The following is a 10,734-nucleotide window of genomic DNA, read 5'->3' as shown; positions in this document are numbered from 1 at the left end:
CCCTTCCGCTGAAGAAATACTACGTTTCTTGTGGAAAAAGAGTTGTTACTGATAGCCCTTGATGCTTAAGAATAAAAATAGAAGCTGAAGTTCCACAGGGTCAAGTTTCACAAGGTTTCCATCTTACGTTTCACAAAATGCAAGCATCTTCCTACTTCCAGCTTTTATCTGACACAGAGGGTAATTACCCCCTCTCCTCTTTTCAGTTCTCTTGAAGGACAGCAGGTGAGATCTTAGGCAAAAGATCTCACTAGGGTCAATTATAATGTGATCTTCTAGTTTCGTGAGTCTTATACTGTTATTAAAGCAAAACCACAAAATCCAAAATAAGATGTTCCTACCGGCAGAACTAAAACTAGGCTCTAAGAAACAAATGAAAAAGCAGACTTGCCATCTCTTGAGTTTTGCTGCCTTTGGTTTTGTGAAACACCAAAATGCAGGACATAACCACCTTGTGCTAGGTTTGTTTTCAGCTGTTGGTGTTTCTTTCACATGGCTCTGAAACAGTTGTCATGCCAACCGTGCAGAGCTGTTGTGGTCAATGAGATCCTCTGGTGAGGAGAAATTCCCAAAGAGAAGGTTCGCTTCCCCAGTTACAAGTGCCAAACCCCCAGTGTGACCAGGAGGTGGAAAGAGAAGGGAAGCACAGCCAGACATGGTGCATCAGCAGGGCTTCTGGAGGAAATCTGACTGTGTCCTGAAAAATTAAAAAAGAGAAAGTCATCATGTAACTGGTGGCTTCACCAGATGTGTATTTGAAGATTGTGTGATATATTTTACATGAATGATTTGATGGAAGATTGTTTGTAAAATCAAGTGGATTTTGGCTCGTTTTCGAAATTCTCCTTTTTGTGTGTGTGTGTGTGTGTACCATCCAGAAAAAACAGTCTCAAGGTACTGTGATAAATAATTTGTATTTTATCCTTCATAACAAAAGCACAGACACTTAGCAACAATGAATACAATATCCTTTCCTGATGACTGAGAATACTTGTTTAAAATCCTGATAGAACAACAACAGCTAAGAGAGTGTAAAATACATTATCATTCTACCTACTCAGGGCCTGAGGTAGGCACTGTGATTAAGAGTCCATAAATTATGGTATTGTCAAAAAGTCTAGGCTGCTGATGCTGAGGTGGTAGCAGCTCTGTGTACCTACCACTCTTGCTATGTAAGTCACAATGTGGGCACAGATTAGCCTTGGCACTGATGGTACCTGCAACCCGTGCTGGATGTGGTACACAAGTAAAAAAAAGATTTTGAACCCCTAACTTAAGCAGTGGAGAAATTTTTCCTGTAAGTGTTTAGGTCCGAGTCCTTCTCTGGGAAGATCAGGCTGTGTAGTGTTTTCTGTACCAATTCTTAGCCTGTCCTATTGCTGTGGTACCAACTTTCAATATGTTGCTGCAGTTAACTTATCACTAGCAGGGGTGCTTCCTCCCCCTCTTCCTAGAAGGCGTATGCGGTATTAATGTGTAAAGAGCAAGTAAGCATTGGGTAGCCCTCAGTAACGTCGGGGTAGTCCTGAGTAACGCTTTGAAGTAAATGTAGGATTATAGCAGGTCTCCTGGCCTCTTTTGACCTCTTCCAGGCCTAGGCGCTTTCATTTTCCCCAGAAAAATTTTAAAACAAGTTTTGATTGACCCAGAAGGAGTCTCACAAGAAAGCCAGAGAGACAGCAAAATTAGGCTTTTAAAAATAATTAGGAAAAATAATCAATTCAGCAAATAAGCAAACAGAAATGAAGCAGAAGTGAAATAGAGCAAAACTGTTTCTGTTTTGTATAAAAGTAATAAATATTTGCTGATCTGGTTATGATGACTGCAAAGCGTGAGAAGAATTTCTGCATGCAGTGTCTTTGTTCTCAGCAGGTCATTTGTCTGAGTCCCTTCCGAAATAACAACTAATACAAAGCAGATTCTCTTCCTCCCTTTCTTAAGAAATTGCTGGAAATAAAAAAAAAAGAGGGAACTGTGGCGAATGACTTTCTTTAAAAGAAGTTGACAACAGGAAGTACTTTTTTTCCTTTTTGTAAAAAATTACGTTTTGAAAGGTAAGCTTTTTTCTTTCCTCCATCCCCAAGTCCCACAAAACCCAGCAGTACAAGAACCTTCAGGTGTCTAAAGTGGGTGATTCAGTTTGCTTTCCTATAGAAAAGCTCAAACACTCCCCCTTGTCCAAATCACTTTTTTTTTTTTTTTTTTTTTTTTCCCCCAGTGAAATGACCTTTTAATGGCAAGAAGTAGTTTATATTGAGGAAAAGTTGTCAGAAATTCTTTGGTGGAGTCAGACATATACACAACTATCTCCTGTATATACAGCCTACTTACCTTTTGATTTTGAGGAACTTCCACTGCTACTGTGTTAAAAGTTTGGTCCTTGATAATTTCCTTTTTCTTGTAGAAGGTAATAGCTAGAGATATCCTAGCTCCTGTTCTGTTTGCTTTTATAATGTTATAATGTGGTGCTGTGTCACTGAAGGCACATCATACCACGTTGGATTTAACTTCATATTTTTAAAAGACCTTTAAGGCAGCTACAGCAGCTATCTTAGGTCTAAAAAGGATATTTCCTGTAATTTTTCAAATTGTTTATTGCTCATGAAGTACAGAGCTGATTTTTTTCTGTGCAGTTGTGATATAAAACACTGGAACATTTCTCTTCCTAAGCTTCTATTTGAGTTTATTGCTGCTTAATCTAGCTGTAACATCATATTGGGGCTGAACTTATTACATTAACTGTAATATAATTATTAGGCAATGGATTGTATCTTTCAGCTACACTGAGTAAAATCCAAATTGCAGCTGTTGATTTTTATATGACAAAATGTTACAGGTTTGATACCAATTTAAGATTTTGTAGAGTTAATAAGAATAATACAAACAGGATTTTTATGGGAGAATTTACTGACAATGGCATGTCAGAGCTGGATGGCCCTTCTGTGTTGCATTCACTCCAGAAGTGTTTACAAATGACCCTAATGTAGTTACTTCTCTGTAATGATTAAACCTAGACATTAGCATCTGCACTATACTTCAGAATTGCCTTTGGATGAGGTCTGCTTTAGTTTTCCTAGAAGAACTTACGTGGAGTTGTTAATCACGTGCTTTTAGGATATTTATTACCTTATTTACCCAAAAGGACCCCCAAATCTCTTGATCTGGTATTTCATTCATACCAAGGTAATTTACAATGACCTTAACTCCCGGAACCAAATGGCTTCCATGTTACTTGTTTTTTACTGATTTTTATGATGCCCATAATGATGAGTAACTTTATGGACTAGTGACTGCTGGCACTTCAGTATTCTTTCTGCAGTCTAGGTCTGTTTCAGTGGTGGAGATATTTTTCCCTGTCTGGGACAGCTGTGTTTTGCTAGACTTAGTAAGAGAGAACAAGCACCATAAGTCTGTTGAACTTTCTCTATTCAGCACATTTTACCAATCTTGCAAATTCAAATTAAAACGCTGGATAATCACTTAGACACTTAGCAGGTCAAGGAGTATTGCCTCACCAGAAGGGGAAGGAGCCTCCTCAATGCTAGGTGGAGCTGGAAAAAAGTATGATAATCAAACTTATTTATTTAGGCCTAGAACAGAAAAAGGACACTGATAATTGATCTAAGGGTTAGTGCTTTTTTCTGAGAAAGAATACGTTTGCCAAACAAACGGAAAGTTTAAATATGTTCACAGAATTAAATGAGAGTAAAAGACACCTTACTTCTCCCAAAAATTAGATGATGAAAACATTTTGATTCTACATTTTCAAAACACTTTTTTTTTTTTTTTTTCATTTTGAAAACTGCAAAACATTTCACTTGGAAATTTTCTGAACAAAAGTATTTCACTTTACATTTTAAAAACATTTTTGTCTTGTGAATGATGTGCTTTAAAAAAAAAATATTAAAGGCTTTATATTACTTGAAAACAATTTTTTTCTATTTTAAGTATAATTAAATGTGGTGGTTAACTATAATGGAAGTTTCTGTCTGATTTATTCAAGCAAGACACCTTAAAAACCTCTGATTTGTTTTGACGTGTATCCCCCTTTTTTTAATTTGCTTTTTCAGTTGATCGAGTCCAATGCCCCACCATTCTGCTGGCCATGCCTGTAAGTCAAACATGTTAGCTCAGTTGTTTGGCATTATTCAAGCATGTGTTATGGTCTCAGTTATTTTCCAAAGAAAGAAAAATAATAATTCATGTTGCATGTGTCCAGCCTTGCCACCAGATCCAGATCTTCCAGCTGCAAGGGAAAAGGTAATTAGCAACTGCCGGTCTTTCATCTGAAAGGGTATATGACCTGGACTTTGGATCCAATTGCCAGAGATGACACTAATCTTGCTTCACAGACCCAGGTGCAAACAAAGATATAAACTCTCCCATTCCTCTGGGACAAGGTGGATCCAGGACAGCACAAACCCATAAATAACTAAATGCTTAAAAGTTGGAGAGACCTCGTTATTCATTAATGCCTCCTGTGAAGGGAGAAGGAAGAGGCAGGTGGCTTGCCTTCATGAGTCCTGCTGCTTCTGTGCATATGCTGTTCTGAAGCTTAACAAAGATAATTTTTTTTTTCTTTCTCACTTATTCTTCCAACAAAAGCAAGGAACAGAGCAAAGCTGAGTGAAGATTTGCTTTAAAAATGGAAGTCATCCCAGTCGATGGCCATATACGACTTGTCAGCAAGAAATGCTGCCCTCAAGTCCCTTCCTCTGAAATAAAAAGAAATCTTACCTGATACAATGAGTTTAATATTAGATTTCTGTGTTTCTTTGTGATGATCCCCAGTCTGTTTGTAGATGCAAGTATATACAGCTGTGTCCAGTAATTGGACATTGGAGAGCTTTAAGGAGAAGTTGCCATGCTTCATCTGATCCAAAAAAAGACCAGTTCTGCCATGATAATGTTTGTCCTGGGTATTCAGTGAATCCTGCCCATCGCGAAAGAAGTGCACTACGACAGACTCTTTCTGCCAGTAGAGCCTTGAATTGGAAAGGATCACCTCTTCAGGAGAGGTGGTGGTGCAAGGCAAAACGACAGTTTCTCCAACAAATGCATGGCACGTTGTGTCTGGTTGACCTGGAATGAAAAACAGACAACTTTCAGCGCACAGCAGAGCTAGGGACACCAGATTTCCTATAATTTGGCTTCATTGCATCATTATTGCTTCTTTTCCTCCCTCTTCTTTTGCCTGTGTCCTCCTGCTCTGAGCTAGGCAGGAGGCAGTATGTGCTATGCCAGGACTGGGGGCCATGTATGCTCAGTGCCCAGCCAGCTGTGTGGCAGGACAGATGTTACTGTGTGCAAGTTATCTTCACTTTGTCAGTATGGGTGCTGCTTGAAATTGTCTCCTTAGCTGGTGATTTTTCTCCCAGCTTCTGGAGATCTTAGTCTTTGAGGTAAGGTGTCTGATTTGATTTTAATTAATCGTTCAGTTCACAAAAGGAAAAGGGGTTGCAGGGAAGTGAAGATGGGCAGGCACAATTAAGCAAGTTTTGAGTTTGTAGGAAGTCTGGCTGAAAAAAAGGAAAAGTGTAAAAAGGGTGTTATATCATCAAGAAAAAAATCCTGGATGAGTTTGGTCTCCCCCAACTCCCATTGCTTGCCTATCAGAGCATGGCTCCTGATTTGTAAATAATGTGCTAGAGGCCCCCATCTCCCTTCCCCTGCGATGTCTTGCAGAGGGTCTGACAGAACAGGGCTTTTTTCTGTGGGTCTGGCTTGGTACACTCTTGCTAACACCTGTGCCGTGGCCTCTCATACTCTTTGGTATAGTTACTCTCCCAGTAACCCAGAAAGAAGGTCTGTCATTCCCACTTTAGGTAAATGATGTTTCTGTCTACCCAAGGCCTTGGGTAGACAGATACTTTGTATGGGTGGCCTGGACATCGTGCAGAGTTGTTACCAACCTTACCAACCAATTCTAGCACATGCAAGAATGGAGGTGAACAAACAGGCAGACAGGCAGGGCACAAAGCCAGCTGCATCTCACTTATACGCGTCATTTAATAACTTTGATACTACTTGTTTTTATAAATTCTTCCAAATCTTACTAGATTGTGATGTTGTATTTTCTAGGGGAAGACTCGCTTACGGAAAAAGGTTTCTATGCATTTATAAAGCATAGACAACTAGGTATTTTCAGCACGGAATGTGGGCTTAAATTAACACTTTGACCAAACCTGTTTCATAAAATGGTTTTATAAATTAAAATGCAGATGAATAATCTGGATGGAAAACTCGTCCCCAGCAAGGAGCAGAACAAAACCAGCGTGAGTCTGCGATTGTGTGAAAAAGAAAAGCTAAAATTCCCTGTGAAACAACTCAATCTTTTTTCAGGGCCAAAGGTCTGTGAAGCAGGAGGGGTAAGTAATCAGACTAAATATAGAAATAAATGTTCTTGGTTGCAGTGTGGTCATTCGGGTGTTCTAGGCCTGTGTATATTCTCTGTGCATATATTGGGCTAAAGACTAAAGAGAATCCCAGTTCCCTCTTGAAGTCACTACATCAGCCAGGGCTCAGCTTATTACATGCCCAGGACTCTGTTTCCATATTAATCAGTGTCTGTTTTGAGGCTTGTCTGGTGACACACTGCGTCCATCCAGACAAACACAAAAGCAGAAGGAGAAGTATAATTCAGAAAGTTAAATCACAGGGACAAGTGTCTTTGATTATAACTCTATCACCAAACATCTGCTTTCCTTAGGTTTTCAGATTTTTCAGCTGAAAATCATAGTCCATTTTTGCCCAGCAATTTAAGATTCAACTGAAAAAACCACATATCCCCACTGCTGTTTCTGGTTGTTGGTGGAAGGAGACTCCCCTTACTGCGTGGAGAGCTCAACCACTTTCAGACTCTATCAGTTGCTGAACAGGTTTTGCTTCTCAAGGGGAACCTGAATTACAACAGTATTCAAACAAGGCTCTTATTTTGTTTCTAATAAAGCTCAGCCTCCACTGTACTGTACCCCTACTGCCACAGCACGTACGGCCCTACGCTCCCCAAGGAGACTGCCTCAGCCCTGCAATTAGCAACATACCCAGGCAGGGCCATTAGCTGTACCCAGCACTCCAAGAAGGGCCACCGCAAGCTGAGGAAGGGCAGGGAGAGGAGGGAGCAGCCTGAGACCTGTCGCTGAGCTGTTTGGGCCTAGGGAGCAGAGTAAGGCTGTGCTCAGCAGAGTCTCTCTGAGGCAAGGCCATGTCTGAAAGTGGACTGCGGTTATGGCTGACCGTGGTTAGCTGACCACAGCGGGGAGATGAGCCTGCCTGAGGCTGCTGCAGGCATTTTCTAAGCCCTGGAAGAAGTGAGCCTCCAGAAGAACTTTTTGATGGGAAGAGTCCTGTCCACAGCGTGCCATTAGGAGAGAGAGTGCTTGCAATGTATGATGTTGCACACCAAGAAAAGATAATCCTGAAATGCAAAAACCTTGTTGCTCTATTCAGAAAAATGGACAATAAGCATTTGCTTAATGAGCAAAAGAGGGAGAAAGTGTTGGTCCTGTCTCCTGATTGTGGTCACTTCTAAATTCGATATTAATTTAGAAGTGCATCTGTTTGCTTTTTGGCTCTTTATTCTTTTTCTGAAGATGGAGAACAGCAGTGCCCAGCATATCTGAACCTAGCATAACCATTCCTTTCCTTTCCTGCACGTTACGGTGTACAACCCTTGTTATACTTGTGATGATTCTATAAACACCCACAGGGTTCAACCCCCCCTGCCCTGCACTGCTTTCAGCTGATAAAATCAGGGCAGCAGGAGGCAAAAAAGGAGGCACTGCTGAAGTTGTCTGGGACAAGAACAGGTGACTGAAATCTGGCTGTAATGAGTTACTTAACAGAGCCTACAGCTGCATGAGGTTTTTGTAGATGGGGAGAACACGCTTCTGGGTACAAGTCTGATAAGTGCCCTTATGGAAGTCAGTCTTGAGAAGAAGAGTAAAGTCATGCTGAAGATTGGGGATGCTGCGTTAAGCTTCTTGCTGGAGCTTCTGAAGCACTAGGAGGTGTGGAAGCCAAGAGCTTCCTAGCCAGAAGACTGAAACAGCCATGCAGTGAGCGGTGGGGATGGTGGCAGCCACTACTGGGGTGTGTGAAGCAGGGCAAGTAGTGCTCATCTGGTCTACCTGGTAAGCTTTGCACATAAAAGGTGTCATCCTTTACCTTGGAAAAAAAAAGCGTGTTAGCACACAGCTTTCACTTGCAGTTGCAAGATTCAAATGTAAAGTGAAATGAGTTTATTTTGTGGGTTTTTTTTTAAAATAGTGTATTTTAAATATTGCGTGAATGCTTAAGACTGTCAAGGTGAAATTGAGTGTGCTATTTAACCAATCTGTAAGCTTCCTACAATGAGAAAATACTGCTGCTTTCATATCTAAAGTGTGGTGCAGGGAAGTTCATAAAGACTGGCCTTTTTTGTTTCTCCCTCCTTTCCCCCCCTGTAGAAGATCTAGAGTAATCATCTTTGCTTATTAATTGTATCCTGTGTGTACTGGAGGAACCTGAGATGCCAGTAGGTGATCTAGAGTTTATGCCTCGTGGAAAAGGGCCTGGAAGTGGAAAGCTCTTGAGTGCATCTCTAGTTCATCCTGGTGATATTAGCACAGTTCTGATAGTAGATGAAGTGGTTTAATAGTGGAAGTAATGGCTTAAGCAGAAAAACATTGCAGTGTTAGAAACAAAGCAACAGGGAATTTTTTGTGTTTCTGAGTACTTATGAGCTCAAACTGAAATGTGTTACCCTGACAAGGTAATGTGATTCCTTAGAGGCTCATTTCTCACCTACATGAAAAAGTATTTTGGGGAGAGTTGGAGGCTGTTTGCAATCTTAGTTGCTTGCTCAGAAACATTGAATTTGAATTCCCTTATTTTGGGGGGGGCGGGGAAGAGTCAAAGAGTAGTCACTTAGATGCCTCTGCATGCTTGCAGGTGCACTCGGCTACTGAAAGAGCAACCAAAAGAGCTTAAGTAGCAATAGACTTTCATGCTGCTCTGTGGAGACTCATGAAAGTTGTGCTTCTAGAAAAGAGGAGCGCTACTTCCAGGTGAAGTAACCTCCTGAACCACTGCAGTGCCTGGTAAATGTGAGGTACTTCTGGATGAAGAGAGGAGTCTTGACCACACAGAGGTCTTAATATTGCTGAATTTAAGCCTCAGATAAGGAAACTATAGGGAGTTGCTCCTGCATCTTGTAGAAATGTCCCTCAGCAGCACTTACTATCGTATCTCTGTCATAGGAAAGATCATATCTAATCTATACAACATCAGAAACCCAACTCTGCTAGAGCTTGGCAGAGCATGTGCAAAGATTCAGGAAGAGAACCTGCTGCTGGGCTCCAATCCTTTCGTTTACCTGGTTATGCCTGTAGCAAGCCCAGCAACTTAATGAGTTTAAATACAAAACTAGATGTAAGGCAGTTGGAGGTTGTGAAAGGTAAGATTCCAAGTCATCCTTAATGTTATGGAAATGGCAGGGTATTTTTAAGGATGTGGGCAGGATAATCTTTATAGGTAAAGATTTGTGGGCCTGAAACATGTGAACCTTGAAACCTCTTCTTTCAGATGTAGAGGTTTATCTGAAGGTTGTTGCCTGTACTTACAAACCTTGGACTGTGATGAAATATATTCAAAGCAAAGCATGTATTTGTTTTGTTTTGCCCCAAGAATCTCAGTGTGAGGTTTGTGTATTTGCATATAAATACTTCCGCAAACTCCTCGATGTGTCTTATAGTATATTTACCTCTGGGTAGAGATGGAAAGAATAAGCAGGCAACCATCCAGAGAGCAGTCTCCCTAATAAAGTGAGAGAAGGAGAGAAATGCCAAATGCTTCGTTAGAATGCTAGAGCAGAGATCAAAGACCTTTTCTCTGGCATAATTTATGCCCTGTTTTGCAACTCCCTCGTCTGTGAAGAGGATTTTGATATGAAGCTGAAGGGGTTAGAAACCCTGTCTTGTTTTGTTGTCTAGTCTTAGTGTGGATTGTATCTCCTGCCTGTACGTCTGAGCTATCTCAGTGGTTATAAAGGGATGGGGCTTCAGTTGCAAACACCAGACCCATACTTCCCTCTTGCATTCTCATGTGGACAAAGTTAACTGTGTATACATAGTCATGGTTTGCTCTTGATTATTTTCTATTGGTAAATAAGTGAAATTCCCTCTGTCCCCAAACTTCAACTGTTTCGCAGCACAAGAGCTTACCATTTCATTTTTTGTGCCTTCCCAGCACTTAGGAATCCCTTGCTGTTGTGAGCTTCACCAGGCACTCCAGCTGCTACTCCTGTCTCTGCAAAAGCAAAAGAGTGAAAGGCTCTTGATTTTTATTGCCACAAGCATTTCTCCAGAAGGGGATAGGTTATTTACTACTTTGCTGTGGTTCAGTCTGGTTTATTTTACTCTGTGTATACAACACAGTGTATTATTATATACACTCTGTGTCTATAACAGAGACTGTATACAACAGTGTGTATTTACAGTCAGAATACACTTGCACTACACAGAGTATGTTTATTTTCATGTTTAGGACGGATGCAAGTCACAAGCCGTGCACTGACTAGCCCTGAGCTTTCAACTCAGTGAAGGGATTCTTGTTCTATAGCCAGCTGAGATCAAAGAAGGTGGTGAAACTTAATGGGTATTGTATTTATCAAGAGTTGTAGATGCCATCCCTCAGACCATCAAATACCACCCAAGCTGCATATCTACCAACAAAATGCAGACATGGCTTATAAGC

The 10,734-nt window shown here is 40.8% G+C and overlaps 1 protein-coding gene across 1 annotated transcript; it reads right to left on the bottom strand.

The window, feature by feature from the left end:
* Positions 1 to 397: 397 nt before the first annotated feature.
* Positions 398 to 10,210, bottom strand: LOC147416261 (V-set domain-containing T-cell activation inhibitor 1-like). Its single transcript, XM_086473043.1, has 5 exons — positions 10,203 to 10,210; positions 9,743 to 9,795; positions 4,738 to 5,082; positions 3,516 to 3,551; positions 398 to 697 (listed from the first exon to the last, which is right to left on the bottom strand). Exons 1-5 carry the CDS (start codon positions 10,208 to 10,210, stop codon positions 594 to 596), a joined length of 546 nt encoding a protein of 181 aa, XP_086329169.1. The 3' UTR covers positions 398 to 593.
* Positions 10,211 to 10,734: the final 524 nt, after the last annotated feature.

The sequence above is a fragment of the Leptosomus discolor genome, chromosome 1, assembly GCF_034619465.1.
Source record: "Leptosomus discolor isolate bLepDis1 chromosome 1, bLepDis1.hap2, whole genome shotgun sequence".
In the NCBI taxonomy this organism is placed as follows: domain Eukaryota; kingdom Metazoa; phylum Chordata; class Aves; order Leptosomiformes; family Leptosomidae; genus Leptosomus; species Leptosomus discolor.
This window is presented reverse-complemented; position numbering and strand designations above follow the sequence as displayed.